This window comes from Aythya ferina, assembly GCF_964211825.1.
Source record: "Aythya ferina genome assembly, chromosome: 6".
In the NCBI taxonomy this organism is placed as follows: domain Eukaryota; kingdom Metazoa; phylum Chordata; class Aves; order Anseriformes; family Anatidae; genus Aythya; species Aythya ferina.
The window spans coordinates 9,309,272-9,323,496 of NC_140303.1; the positions used below are offsets into that span (position 1 = coordinate 9,309,272).

At 43.6% G+C, this 14,225-nt stretch overlaps 1 protein-coding gene across 1 annotated transcript in view; it reads left to right on the forward strand.

Annotated features, from left to right (window-relative positions):
* The window catches only part of CPS1 (carbamoyl-phosphate synthase 1), a gene marked incomplete at its 5' end in the record, with an annotated part of 89,886 nt that overhangs the window by 18,357 nt on the left and 57,304 nt on the right, over window positions 1-14,225 (forward strand). Inside the window, 9 exons of the mRNA XM_084524739.1 lie at window positions 2,531-2,620; window positions 3,622-3,750; window positions 4,158-4,264; window positions 4,610-4,751; window positions 6,882-6,959; window positions 8,379-8,477; window positions 9,155-9,250; window positions 12,782-12,971; window positions 13,535-13,692. Of these exons, the coding sequence (XP_084380865.1) occupies window positions 2,531-2,620; window positions 3,622-3,750; window positions 4,158-4,264; window positions 4,610-4,751; window positions 6,882-6,959; window positions 8,379-8,477; window positions 9,155-9,250; window positions 12,782-12,971; window positions 13,535-13,692 (1,089 nt within the window). The remainder of the gene's footprint in view (window positions 1-2,530; window positions 2,621-3,621; window positions 3,751-4,157; window positions 4,265-4,609; window positions 4,752-6,881; window positions 6,960-8,378; window positions 8,478-9,154; window positions 9,251-12,781; window positions 12,972-13,534; window positions 13,693-14,225) is intronic.

Sequence of the window (14,225 nt, forward strand, 5' to 3'; positions counted from 1 at the left end):
TTCACAGGAACTTTTGTTGGAGATTTATTTTGGTGCCTGTGATGTTCAGGGTCCTGGACCATGTGAGAGGTATATAAATGCTCGAAACTGATAGGTCACTTCTATCTAAACATAGAGTCCCATGTAGTTTTTTGCTGTTACCACTGTTGTCAGCAGTTTCTCTTCTCCCTGACTGCTGACTCAGAACCTTCCTGCATCATCCTCAGACTGGGAAGCTTCTTATAGGTTGTGCTGTGACCACACGAGGGAAATCCTCTGGCTTTTAACAGTTCCCTGATTGAGTTTCTGGTCTAGCTTCTATGTAGATATACTCTTGACCAGATGGAGGGGTCAGTGCTCTGCAGTACGGAGGAAGAGTAAGTGAGAGAAGTGGGGGAAGGCTTGTGAAGACAGCAGCACCTAAAATCAGTTGGGAAAGGTGTTAACAAATCATAGCCTAATTAATTGGACAGGGCGAAGTTTTGAGGAGGAGGCAATTAAAATAACTCAAAGAAGTTTTGTTCCACAATTCTCCCTGGCCCTTAGAACAGCCAAGGAGAACATTTGAGGGAGATCTCTGGTTCGTAATGTTTCACGGATTTTTTTAGTAGGGGTGTTGTGAGGAACTGAGGCGTCCCCAAGAGCCCTTCTAAAAAGGTGTGTGAGTTTTTCTTAAGGGACTCTGACACATAGCACAAAATTAATTTCTGTGAAAACTGGGTTCATCGATTCTCTTGAGATTGTTGAACTCCACTTCCTAGAAGCTTGAAGGGCAGCAGGTAGAAGACCCTTGCAGTTGCTTTGCAGCAGTGCAGTTCCACCAGCCTGTGCACGAAGAATCTGCTTGTGTACTCCTGACTGAAGGTACTGTCATACCTCTCAAGACCAAGTTTCAATAGCAGATTCACCGTGCTCATTCTCAAAAAAAGGATTGCGAGGCACTTTGCCATTGCTTTATGTGGTGTGAGCTATGAGATGATCTGATACAAAATCCCTTTTCAGTGCTGGAGAGCAGGAGTCACGACATCAGTGGTAACACTGCTGGCTCTGTGCTGATTCTTGTCCCGTTTAGAGGAGGAGTACAGACCAACTGCTGGCTCGTGAGCGGCAGCTAGAAACCTTGCAGTGAAGGGAGATGGCTTCTCGCAGCCCAGCTCTTTCACCTCTGCTCCTGAAACGGCAGGCAGTCACTCCTGATGATGATCTGAGACGTCCTCACACAGGACATGCTCTTGCTTACATCGCTAAAAATCTATTCTTGTTGTTTTGTTTTCTTTTGAGTAGAAAACAATTCAAACAAGAACTTAATTAGGATAACAGAAAGGGAAGGACTGTATTATTCTGCTAAAACTTCATTTTATGCTCCCTGTAGAGGGGATGTTTTTTCCTTCTGGCTGGTCCTAATCTTCCTTGAAAAGATTGTTTGTCACCAGTACCACGGCATATTGGGAATGGATTTTAGCATCTCTTCATAAAGGGGCCCAGCTGTGAAATTTGAATGCCAGGGAAGCTGATTAAAAGGGAGTTGTTTAGCTTACAAAAAAAAAAAAAAAAAAAAAAAGCGGTGTATTGCACAAGAGGAAGGACACTTTAGATAAAGTACACTTATGAATATCAACTTTCAGAGTTTGCTTTTAGAAAGCAGAAGCCCACCTTATGTGGTTATTGATGAGCGGCATCCCATGCTGGCACTAACTGCAGTTACATAACCAGTAAGATAATTCAGCAAGCTTCAGAAAGAAGCTATCCATAAAGAGCCCTATATCAGTGCCAGAGCCTTCTCTTAATGTCTCCATGTTGCAGTATCAAGATTCATAAAATAGACAGTGGTTTGGCTCCACCATCTTCCATCCTGGTTGCAACCAGGAAGGATAAGTGGGTGTACTGAAATGGTCCAGAGGCAGGGGATGTGCAGGGACAATTTACTTTGCGGGATGGGAACAGCAGCTGGAAGAGAAGGTGCCACAAGTGTAGAACTGTGCACAACTGCTGGTGCCACATGAACATACGTGATGCTCAGTGGCACCCACCGCAGGTCTATCACAGAATGTATCACGTCCAGCCACACTGGGCTTCGGTCCTGCTGTGACTGGAAGCTCAGGGTTGTGTTTCGTGTGATGGAGCCATAGCTGGTGGGCGTGAAGCAGCCTTGCTCCACTGGCATCAGCACGATGACTTCAGCTGGAAACCTCTCCCAATGTGTCTGGCAATTCTCTTGGGCTGCAATGATCTGTGAGAGCTGACATGCTACTTCACTGCTAATGAGGTGAAACGCTGGAAAAAAGGTTGTCATTAGCTATGGAAACAAGTGGTTTCTTAGGGATTGCTGTTACTGCTGTAATCAACGGTATATAAAATGGTGTTGTAACTTTTATTTTAACAAAAAAATGAAGTGTTAACATCTGTGGTACTTCTGGAGATTTCTCTGTAAGTTGACTGTGAAGCACCAGTTGCTGCACGTTGGTGAAGAGTTATTTTGCTGGCCGCCTTCCCTGTGTTTTGGGGGGCAGGAGGTGATCTGTCACTTACAGCACGGCCTTTCTTTTTGTAGGAAGTCAAGGTATATGGCAGAGGGAATCCAATTAAAGTTGTAGCAGTTGACTGTGGGTTGAAGTACAATGTTATTCGTCTGCTGGTAAAGGTAGGTCAGTGCTTTATATCCTTCTCTCCTGTTCTGCTTTGGTAAGAACCTTGCCTGTACTCGGTAGCCTTCTTTTCAGCTGTACACATTCATACCAGTAGCGGTTTCCCTCCTAAAATGAGGTACAGGTGTTTTTGTTTTTAGGATGATTTTTATGGACTGTGAGGTGTTTTCTGAAATTGATGCATGGTATTGAGGGGGGTGAGGAAGAGGAATTGTGCAGCAACCTTTCAGCCTTCAAGAATCCCAGAAAGGTGATCTTTAGAGAAGCTGTGGTGCCAACATGGCCAAAAATGAATAAATGGGAAAAATTTTGCAGTGAGAGTGGTTGGTGAATGGCTGAAACAGGGAACCAGAGAAGTTGTGGAATGTCTGTCCCCAAAGATGCTGAAAACTGCCCTACAGTGGAAGTCCCTGCTTTGAGCAGGAATTGGACCAGATGATCTCCTGAGCTCCCTCCAGCCAAAGTGATTCTTTAATTCTAGGATTCTTTGAAAATCTTTTCCTGTTGTTAGCACTGAGATGGAGCAGTCCTTACTTCTCTAGCCATACTGGAGGAACGAAGGTGGTGTCCTCTCATTCTCAAGATGCACCAGGTTCACGTGTTTCAGTTTTCTGGTTAATGTGTATGTTCATCCCCTTATAGGCATGCAGGACTATTGCTGGCATGTTGAAGAGGCTGAGATCCCTGTGTTAGCAGTTAGGGTGAATACATTGTGTGACAGTGAATGTATTACTTGTGTATATACACACCTATTATGCATTCAATTACTAACTTTCAATCTCATTAGTGAATTTCAGAAATACTTGGCAAACACTGAGGTGGCTCAAAGATGAAAAATCCTAGCAGGCTTGTGGAAATAATCTGGACATAATTAATGATAGCCTTGTTATCGTTCCTGACAAGGGAATGGCTGAAATCCCAGTTCAGCCTCCAGACATGCATTCATTTGTTCCTTTGCTCCGCTCATTGCTTGTCTTTCCCTCTGATTTTCTCCCAGCGGGGTGCCGAGGTACATCTGGTTCCATGGGACCATGATTTTACCAGCATGGACTATGATGGGCTCGTAATTTCTGGAGGTCCAGGGGATCCGATGAAGGCCCAGGAGGTGATTCAGAACGTCAGAAAGGTAGAGTATGATAGCCACAGGCCATTTTTTCATGTTTATTTGTCATCTTTTCCTAGTTGTCTGAGTTTGGTCCTTCAGCACCTTTGTGACCTTGTGAAGGAATAGCCTTGATTTCACAGTGCTCCCATTTGAAATAATGTCATGTGTTAATATAAAGCACCCCTGCTCATTCCCCTTGAGTAGACCGAGACAGCAAGCTGTGCTCTGAGCTTTCCCCCTGAGGAGAGGAGGAATCTGTCCTTCGTAGGCTGTTGCCAGCCTTGCATTCCACCCGTCCCCTCCCCAGCTCCCAAACTCTGTGTGGCTGCTGTGAGGGAACTGCAGCAGGGCTAGGAGCATAGCATGGGTTATGCTGGAATTGCTGAACAGTGACACTCCAATAGCTTTTGAAAACCTTTTCATTGTAGGTGCTGGAGAGCAATCGCCCAGAGCCTTTGTTTGGAATTAGCATGGGGCACGTAATCACTGGAATAGCAGCCGGAGCCACTTCCTACAAGATGCAGGTGGCCAACAGGTACAGCAGCTCTTCTGCTCCCCAGGGCCCAGACAGACCAGTTCAGTGCTTTGCAGTTATTTCTTCATTCTTGCCATTCTCCTTCCTTTAATTTAAATTGCCTTGGTGTGCATTGTTTTTTTTGAAGGTGCCTCAAAGAGTTTGAGTAACTGGTCCCCCACCAAACTGAAGGACAGCAAAGTTTTTCCCAGGATTTATCATTTTGAGATTGGTTACCAGGAGCAGTTCAGCAGTAGCCGTTCACTATGTATAGTTCCTCAGCTATGAGCTCCTCCACATTGTGGCATTTGGACACATCCAGCACTTCTGTCCCCTGTTCTCTGACCCTTTCCTTCTCCCTTTCAGAGGGCAGAACCAGCCTGTCCTGAATGCAGTGAATGGACAGGCTGTCATCACTGCTCAGAACCACGGTTATGCCATTGACAGCTCTACCCTCCCACCTGGCTGGAAACCTCTCTTTGTCAATGTCAATGACCAAACAAACGAGGTGAGTGCATACTTTCTAGATACCTATACGTAGCAGCCTCCAGTAAAGAAAGACTATCTAATTTTATTTTCCCTCCTGGAAGCTTGCAGTCAGGTTACAATTAGTCATCAAAACTAAACTTGATGACATGGCCATCTCCTTTACTCGGGGTCCTTCCTTACAGCCAAAAAGGGAGTGAGCCATTACCTCTGTCCATGCTAGCCCAAAGCAAAGGACTGCAGCAGTGACCTCACGATTTCCCTGGAATTGTTGCCTTATTAATTTCTGTGACTTCCCCACTGCAAGGGTGCTAGCCTGTGCCACTGTAATGTGTTGGTTTTGTGTTATACAGCACAGAAAAGGGATATTACCGGAGTCTGATCTATTTTGTTAATGTAAATAGAATCCCAAGGCCAGGGAGGAGACAGGTAACTGCCTCTAGAGAACAACTTACAGGATCTGATGTAGAGGCCTCATGCCAAGTAACACTCCACGTGGGGGGGTCTTCTGTTTCGTATAAATGCCCCACACTGAGTCTGGCAGAATGGACAGTGCTGTCCTGGCATATCCTGGCTACAGTTTGCAGGATCAAGTAGCGGTAATTTCCAGCTGATGGTTCGAGAGTAAGTTCGTTGTTCATCAGTTCCTGTTGTCTTTGTCCTTGCAGGTGTATTTAAGCAGAGATAAATGTTGCCAAACGAGGTATTAATACAAAGGATTTACAAGTGTCGTTCAGTTTTTGAAGTGACTTTGGTTTGGCTGTGTTGGCACACTGAACCCTTCCATTCTCAGGCCTTCCATGCTTGCTTTAGCTAAATTCTGGGGACATGTGTGATGGTGTTTTTGCCTAAATCAGGTGGTAAGGCTGGACATGAGTCTTCTGGATCTAGAAGCATGATATTCTTTCATGTGACCTGAAGAAAGCATTTCTGCTACCCCCAAAGCAGCATCAGGCTCCTAAACCTTTATAGATTTGTCCATATGCTGGAGAGGGACAAGAAACGTTGCAGTTCTAGCATGGAGTGCACCAGCAGGAACAGGACTGGATGGGCTCTCCTCTGCAGTCCTCTATTTGGAAGAGAAGAAGCACTTCCTGTGACCGACCTGACACAACACAGTTGGACAGGGCCAGCACAGGTTTCCAAATACTGACAAGCTATGGAGCAAATATATTTTGAAAAGGTGTTAGTACGTAACTAGAAATAACATGAGCATTCAGGGAAAATGTGGCAGACTCAGGATGCTCTTTACTCTGAGGGCAGAAACTCTTACTGTAGGCAGGAGCTCATCTCCTGTCCCTGTCCCATCCCTGCAGCCCGGGATGGCACTGTTACTCTGTAGGAGCTGCTGTGGCTCCTTTGTCCATTTGTGGGGGAAACGGGTTTATATCTGAGCTATTTTTCTGGGATTCTCTCTTAAGGGAATCTTGGTTTCCTCCATCTGGAATTGGGCCATGAGCAGTGACAGCTACAATGTAGTCTGCCGGTGGCCTGCACTGCCTGGTGCTGTCAGGCCATGCAAATGAGAGATTTGTTTTGCCTGGCTCCAAGTAGAAATACAAGCACCATCTCCAAACTCAGCTTAGGTCTTTCATACCATCCAGAGCAGTTCGTCACAGACCTGCAAATGACCCAGGGCATGGCCTTGTGTCAGCATTTGAAGTGAGTTATGGAAGTAAAGAGCACGACCAACATTTCTTTCTTCTGTAACAGCACGAGCCAGATCAGAGCAGTAAAAACAATGAAACAGCATTCTTCAAAGTGATCTTTTACTTGCTCTGTATGTTTTTGCTTCTTTGCCTGGTCCAGGATCTCCTCTGGAGGGAGACCAGCCTATCTGCTCTGTTAAGTGCAATTTAATAGGGTTTGCTACTGTAATGAAGGTGATGTCTCTACCATATTTCTCAGCCACGCACAGCTCAGTGGGTAATGCATGCACTGGAACATTAGCAGAAGATAAAAAGGCTCCATAGTAAGGCTCCTCAAGTAGGACATAGTTTGAAGACTGTGCATGAAACAGGTTTCAATTTAGCAGCCACTAAAAACATCTCAGCCCCTTGGCCTTCAGTGCTTGCAGGGATAACATCTGGCTTTCTGTTCCCTTGCCTACTTTCAAGGAGTCATCTACGCTGATTTTTTTTAATTCCCGCAGGGAATTATGCATGAGACCAGACCAATTTTCACAGCACAGTTCTACCCAGACGCCAATCCCGGGCCAACAGACACAGAGGTATTGTATGAGGATTGATCTGGGCTTACTTTTAGGTGACCTGGGGAGTGCAGATACGTATCAGCTACAATAACAAGTCTTTATGTTGTTGATGGTCCTAAATCTTGTTTTCGGAGAAGTCAGAATCCTCACAGAGGACCCAGTCATGCATAGTCTTGTGTCTGCTTAGCTTGATCCACAGCTAATTACAATCAGCAGCAAGGCGTCTATTGACTTCTGTGTGCTTTGGATCAATGATTCCATTCACATGATGCGCATGCTTTGAGTCCTGGTGGGATTATTTGTGTGTTGGAAGTTACTGAAGTGCTTAAGGCTTTGCAGGATCAGGCTCAACTATCTTGTACCTGGGGTGATTGCAAAAGGAAAAGGATTTCATCTTACAGAAAAAACACTAGCCAGATGTTTTGTAATAAAATCATTAACTTTCTAATACATTTTAGTTCCACTTTCAAATTTTATAATTACTGTAGAGTTATGTAAATGAATGCATACTTCTTCACTCTGGTTCTCCTAAGTGAAATGAAATTTTAATCCCCCATCTGTGACTTCGCACAAATTCTATAAAAACTGATTGCGTAGTCACAGACTATGACTAAGCAGCAGCAGGGGATGTGGAAGGCAGAGAAAGCACGTCTGAACAGAAATACACGTAGCGTTTCTTGAGAAGGTGGAAAAATACATGGAAGTGCTTATTTTATTCTTAATTTGATGTTGTTGATTAAACCTGCAAGTAAATCTCTTGATATCAAGACGTTTCCTACCAATCTGACCTGTAAATCTCACAGAATGTGAAACAACCCTCGGCTCTGGCTTCTCCAAGTATGTGCACTTCCACTGCTTGGATGGATTTGGGAACCTGGACCCCTTGCGGACCCCATCAGTTGGGTGCAGTCACAGCCTGCCTCGCTGTATCCTGCTGCTGCCTGGGATGAGGCACATGGAAGCCAGAAAAAACTTTCCTCACAGCTGCTCTGGGATCTCTGGAGGGACCAACCAGCTGACACTTAGACACACCTGTTCAGACCCCAGCTCTGTAGCGGGCTCCATTCCACATGGCTCACTGGAGCTAGTTAAGCATCTGCTCTTCTGTATTTTAGCTTTCAGTGCACGCTCTTTCCTTATGCTGCCAGCCATATATAAGCAGAGCTCACAGACATGATTTATAAGCGTTTTCTCCCTGATATGACCGCACTTTCTTGAATGCAGCTTTGTCAGATACAGCAAAGTCATTATAAATAATGGTCCCCTCTTCTCCGGTGGTGTGAATGTGCCTTCAGAAGGCAGCAGAGCAGAGTTGATAGCTGGAGCTTGCAAATGGCCTGTTTGTTTTTTTTTGTTTTGTTTTGTTTTTTCCCTTCTTTGCATATTATTTGTTTAGTTCTGCTTTGGAGATTAAATTCATGTGTTTATTTTTCCTAGTTCCTGTTTGACTCATTTATTTCACTGGTTAAGAGAGGGAAAGGCACTACCATTGCTTCGGTCCTGCCCAAGGCTGGAGCAGCAGCTTCTAGAGTGGAGGTCAGTGCACAGATGCTCTTTGTTCCTGCCTGTCAGTAAGGCTAGGAGCTTGCTGACTCCTGCTGAACCCACTGTACAAAATGGCATAAAAAGCAGGCCATGGAGGTCAAAGGATTCCTCCCTGTACAAAAGGCCTGTCCTAGAGTTGTCTAGCTTTTCTTGTGTTGTTGACTCCCTTTTCTTTTGGAAATTTGTAAGATCTGACATTTTATGTATTTTTCTTTCAAGTTCTCCCAAGAAAGGTGCTCTCACAGCAGTATAGGAGGTGCCCAGGGATAATCCAGCCATGAGATCTCGTGCCAGCATCATAATATTGCTGCCCTGTTGCTTGGCAAATAAGTCTGAAATTCCTAGCGGGAGCTGAATTTCAGACAGTTTTGTTATCTTAGAAGGCAGCTGGACTTTGTGGGCAGCCAAAATGAGGCATGGTTGTCTATGAGCACATGATAAAATCAACACATGTATTGCATGCCTTATGCATGAGCTGTGTTTCTCTAACCAGAGAGATATGGGACAATTCCTGTAGAAATATTCTTAGACGTAAAAACTGCAGAGTTCTTGGAGGTGACTTTTATTCTCTTTTTGGAACTTAAGATTTGTTCTGTGCTGCATTCTCTGTTTATTTTGCTATCCACCACCACGGGACTGACTTTTTCTATACTCTTTCACACCTCCAGGTCTCCAAAGTTCTCATTCTTGGATCCGGGGGCTTGTCCATCGGTCAGGCAGGGGAATTTGATTACTCTGGATCTCAGGCTGTGAAAGCCATGAAGGTGAGACAGATACTTCAGAAATGCTAACTTTATTTATTTTATTTTCCTTTGTCACAGTGAATGTTTGCCCAACTCTTTCATTGCAGGGGCAGGGAAGCTGGTAGAATAAATAATAAAATTACCCATTTTTGGTTTGAGTTTGTTGGTAGTGTGATATGAGTTAACCACTCAGAATTATCGACTGGAGAGTGACATTCTTGAGGTTTCCATTGCAGCCTTCAGCTGGTTTGTTATTTTAGTTGTGTGACTGAGCACTCCAGGCTTGTCATATCGTCCTGCACTCTGGTCGAATGAAGAGGAGGAAGATGGTTAGTGACACCTGAGCTGAAATCACTGAAACTTGTGGAGTGCTGGCATTGCAAGGCAGACAAATAATAACACCAGCAGAGCAGTTGGCTGCTATCAAGACAATTATGCAAAAGATTTTGAACCCCTTATCAAAACAGGTTTTCTAAATGTGTTTATTTCAAATGGAATGAGGGTTTTAAAGTTCACATATGCCAAGTTTTGTTTCCAGAGTGAATTCATAATTTTGAAAGGAATATATGAAAAGTCATCCTTTTGGATGACTATTGTCCAATAAACTTAATGTCCCACTTCTGAAGTCCCCTTTCTGAAGCCTGGAGGGCTGTGTCATTCTCCTAATTTGTAGAAGGAGAGATTGTAGGGGTCCGTCTGACAGAATCAGAGCAGTTATAGCTGCTCTGACAAGGTGAGTATTGTGATCTGCACTGAAGCTAACTAAAGTCAGGGCCATTCTATTCCTGTGCTGACCCCAGAGTCAGCAAAGGGAAAAAAATCAATTACAGTAATCTTAAATACAGTCCGGGGTAGGTCTGCATTGGTCCTAATGTTACAACACATCTTGTATTGGATGTGTTTTGTGTCCTGTATTGCTATTGCTGGCTGCTAGCTTGAAGTGGCCATGTTGTCAAGATGATGACAAGGTAGGAATGGAGGATCCCAGAGCTGGTGAGTGCCAATAATGACCTGGGTTGGAAAAGAGGCCTCTCTGTCCCTTCTTCCCCTTTTCTCTCTCGTCCTTCAAACTCAGCTCCAGTTTGTGGGGAAAAAAAAATAAGTTTTTTTTTTTATGTGTGTATATATTTTATTTTTTATTTTTTTAATGATAAATCTTCCTAGCTTGACCTCCCACAGTGCTCTTTCCCTTCCTGTGGCCATCAGCCAGCTGCTCTGATCTGCTGCAGGCTAATCAGCCATTCCAGCAGCAGCGCTTGCTCTTCCTGACCTTGCCTCTGGCAGTGTGATTTACAGCTGCATGCAGGAGAGAAGGCAGTTGGTCAGTAGCTGCCAGGAGAAAGCTGCAGAGCAGGGATGGGAGAGAACAGGGACAATTAACAGGAGACAAATAAAAGAGATTTCTTTCCCCTTAGACATCTTAGTTTTATTTTCGTTTAAAAAATCGATATTGGTTCTCACTGCTGGATGTTCTGATTCACTCTGCGATGCATTGCTGTTCTTCCTAGTCTACTGGATGCCAGGTCCTTACAAGAAGGTGCTGCAGTTCACATCCAGTCCTACGCAGTTACGTGTGTGCCTCTTTCTAGAGTAAGACCCCATGGATCTGGGGCTGCCCCAGTCGGTGAATTTGTATTTGCAAGAATATTCATCGAAGGCAGGAACAAACTATGAAGCGGGAGGCCAGGAAGCATCTGTGAACAGCAGAGAATGGCCCGTGGCCATCTGAAAAATCTTCATGATTGCTTGGGCTGGGGATTCTCCCAGCTGTTCTGTGTACAGGTGGCTATTGCACAAAAGGAAGAATCCTTCAGGAAGACTCCATTATTAATTCTCTGTTTTAATTAAGTTGTGATAAAGATCTCCAGCTAGGATGGGTGGACATCATCGTGCGTAGTGTGTACAACAGCAACAACAAAGAAAATTAAAAAGGCAGAAGTTGAAGGAAAGGGTTACAAGAGCAAACACCAAGTGGATTAAAATCTAGAATCCCAAATAACTAGGCCTGGGGATGTGATATCAGTAAAAACTTCTCTCTTAGCACAGCGTGCGTTAATTCTGCTCATTAATTATGTTCCTCATCACTGCCAGCTGGTCCTTAAGATACCTTGCCCCAGATAAGTAGGAAAGAAAAGGCTGAGATGTACAGATACGCTGGCTTATTGGAAAGTGCTGAACCTTTCCCCTCCCCTGTTCATTGCAGCAGAACTACAGCTCTGAATTTCTGAGCATATTTATTATAGAAGAATGTTGTGGTCAGTGAGCTACCCTTCTCCCTCAGCACCTGCAAGAAAACTACCCAGTTTGGAGTCCTCAGTCTAAAACTGAAATCTTTTCTGTAAGGATTTTCTGTTTATTCCTTTCCCTGCTATGCACGTTTTCAAGGAAAGCAGAGTTTTCTGTTCAGTGGAAAAAAATCCAACTTTTCTTGGGGAAAAAGTGTCAACAGAAATTTACAGTCAGTCTTTAAAGCAGTATTTTAAGTTATCAAGAGAGAAAGAAGAAATGTTATCCAGTAACTGAAATAAGTAATCAGAGAGAGCACTGAGGAAGAATCCCACTGCTCCAGGTGAGCTGTGTATTTGTTTCCCCAAACCAGTGGGTCAAGCAATCACAAAATGTTCTCGTGGTTTCTGTGAACAGAAGAAAAATAGTAATTTCTATACCAGTCCCAGCAACTCTTCCATACCATTTGCTTGAGGAATGGTGGCTGACTTAATCTATCAACCCTTTTCCTCTTTCTTCTTTTCTTTATTTCTGCTCACAGTTCCTGTTTGTTCTGAAAGTTTCTTCTCTTGTTTTTCCTTCTGTCTAAGAAGCCTCCACTATTCCTATATGGCAAATATTTCCCTTAAAATGGATTTTGCATCCATAGTTAGCATTGTTTGTAAAGGGTTTATTCATCTGTAGAAGTTTATTGCCTTATCAGACGTTGATGGAGATTATAATGAGTTCCCATAAAAATGAGGCGTGCATCCCAGTACACCTTTTCAACAAAGCAGTAGTGTGTTGCTCTTTATCTGCCCGTGGTTGGTGTGTTGGCCTTTTTTGGGTGTTGGTTGGGTTTTGTTTTTTCTTCTAAGCATGACCATATTCTGGCCTCTTTAGCAAAACTTGGTTGGCATCCTCTTTATGCATTGATATTTTGAGAGTGAGAGGAGTTGATCTGCCCATCTCTGTCTCAAACTTTTCCACTGTTGAACAAACTGTAGGGAAATTCCATCTGCAGCCCAAAGAGCTGTAAACGTCTTACTGTTATAGCAGGAAACATGATAAACTTTACTATCTCTTTATCTCAGTTTCTCATATGTGACAAAGAAAAAAGTGTATAAAGTTTTGGCTAACCTTCCTCTTGCATATAGAGGCAGAGTTTATCTTTTAGTGCATACAATATCATGAGGAACCAGGCTTTCTACATTCTGCTGTTGATGAAGCTGCTTGTTGAACACCTTCTGTCCTTGCTGCTGCTGTTAGCTCTTTTTCTATGTAGGCCTAGCTTTAATGCAGATTTCCTTTTTTTTATTTATTTTTTTTAATTTTTTATTTTTTTAGGAAGAAAATGTGAAGACTGTCCTCATGAACCCTAACATCGCTTCAGTGCAGACCAATGAGACTGGCATAAAGCAGGCTGATGCTGTCTACTTCCTCCCCATCACTCCCCACTTTGTCACGGAGGTCATCAAGGCAGAACGCCCTGATGGATTAATTTTGGGCATGGGTGGCCAAACAGCTCTCAACTGCGGTGAGTACAGTGCAGATAGATGCCTTGGCAGCCCTTGCAGACCAGCTCATTGCTCTCACCACACGTTCAGCAGACTCCTCGTATGCAAATGTGCAAGACCTGTGTCTTGCTGTGTTGCCTGGAGGCACAGGCAGAGATGCTGACCATGGCAGAATGAGTAATTGCTAAGCTATGGACATAGCATCTAATCACTGTTTTCAGCACTTGAAAGTAAATCATTCTGGAAGCTCATCTCCTGGTTACCGTAGCTGAATTGGGGGTACTCACACCACCCAGGCAGAGATCAAAAGGAAAAGTTAGCTTCATTTAACCTTCTTGCAGCAGTACCTACCTGTACTGCTTTGTCTCTGAGATGACTGCCAAGTAGCAACTTTAGTAGTAATCCAGTGGTTCTTAGATTTTAGGGAAGAAATGTCTGTGTAGTGGTTCTGAGTTCTAATATTGGCAAAGAATAATAACTGTTGATTACGCCAGACAAGTGGTCAGGTAGTCAGATATCTTCTGAACACTTTCTTCTTCATTTCCCATCAGCCCTCAAAGCTGTGGCTTTGTTTGCTCTGCAGGAGTGGAACTCTTCAAGCAAGGAGTCCTGCAGCAGTATGGTGTGAAGGTCCTAGGTACATCAGTTGAATCCATCATGGCTACAGAGGATAGAAAGCTTTTTTCTGATAAACTGACTGAGCTAAATGAAATGATTGCTCCTAGCTTTGCAGTGGAATCGGTAAATCAGACAATTTTGAAGATGTGATTACTTTTATTGTTGCTAGAGTTATTTAAAAATAAATATTTCTAGTTTTGTTCAGTGAAAGCTAAATACAACTGTGGATACTGTAGCTTGTACGCTTTCATTGGCACTTCATGGGGATTGGTGCTGGTTCACAGTGATTTAAAATGGATGAAAGTGCAGTTAAGCACTTGGAAGGCCTAAGCTAATTTATCCATTGAAAGGAAGAGTAAATTCAAGTTGGGTGACTTCTGTGCTGCAGTACAAAGGTTTATAAAATTTCAGTGGCCACTTTTTTTTTTTTTTTTTTTTAAATCTTATACAAGCCATTTAAGCTTAGTATTTCAAGTCCTCAAAAATCCCTAGTTCTGAAATCCCTCTTGAGGATGAGAGTGTGAAAAAGTAATTAGTTAGTGGAAGGGTGGAAGGTATGTTTGAGTTTGGAGGAAACAGTCTCAAAGCAGGATGTCTGTCGGAGGGGTTATTTGATGCTATAGTCTGTGAAGACAGACCAGGTAAGAACACGAGAA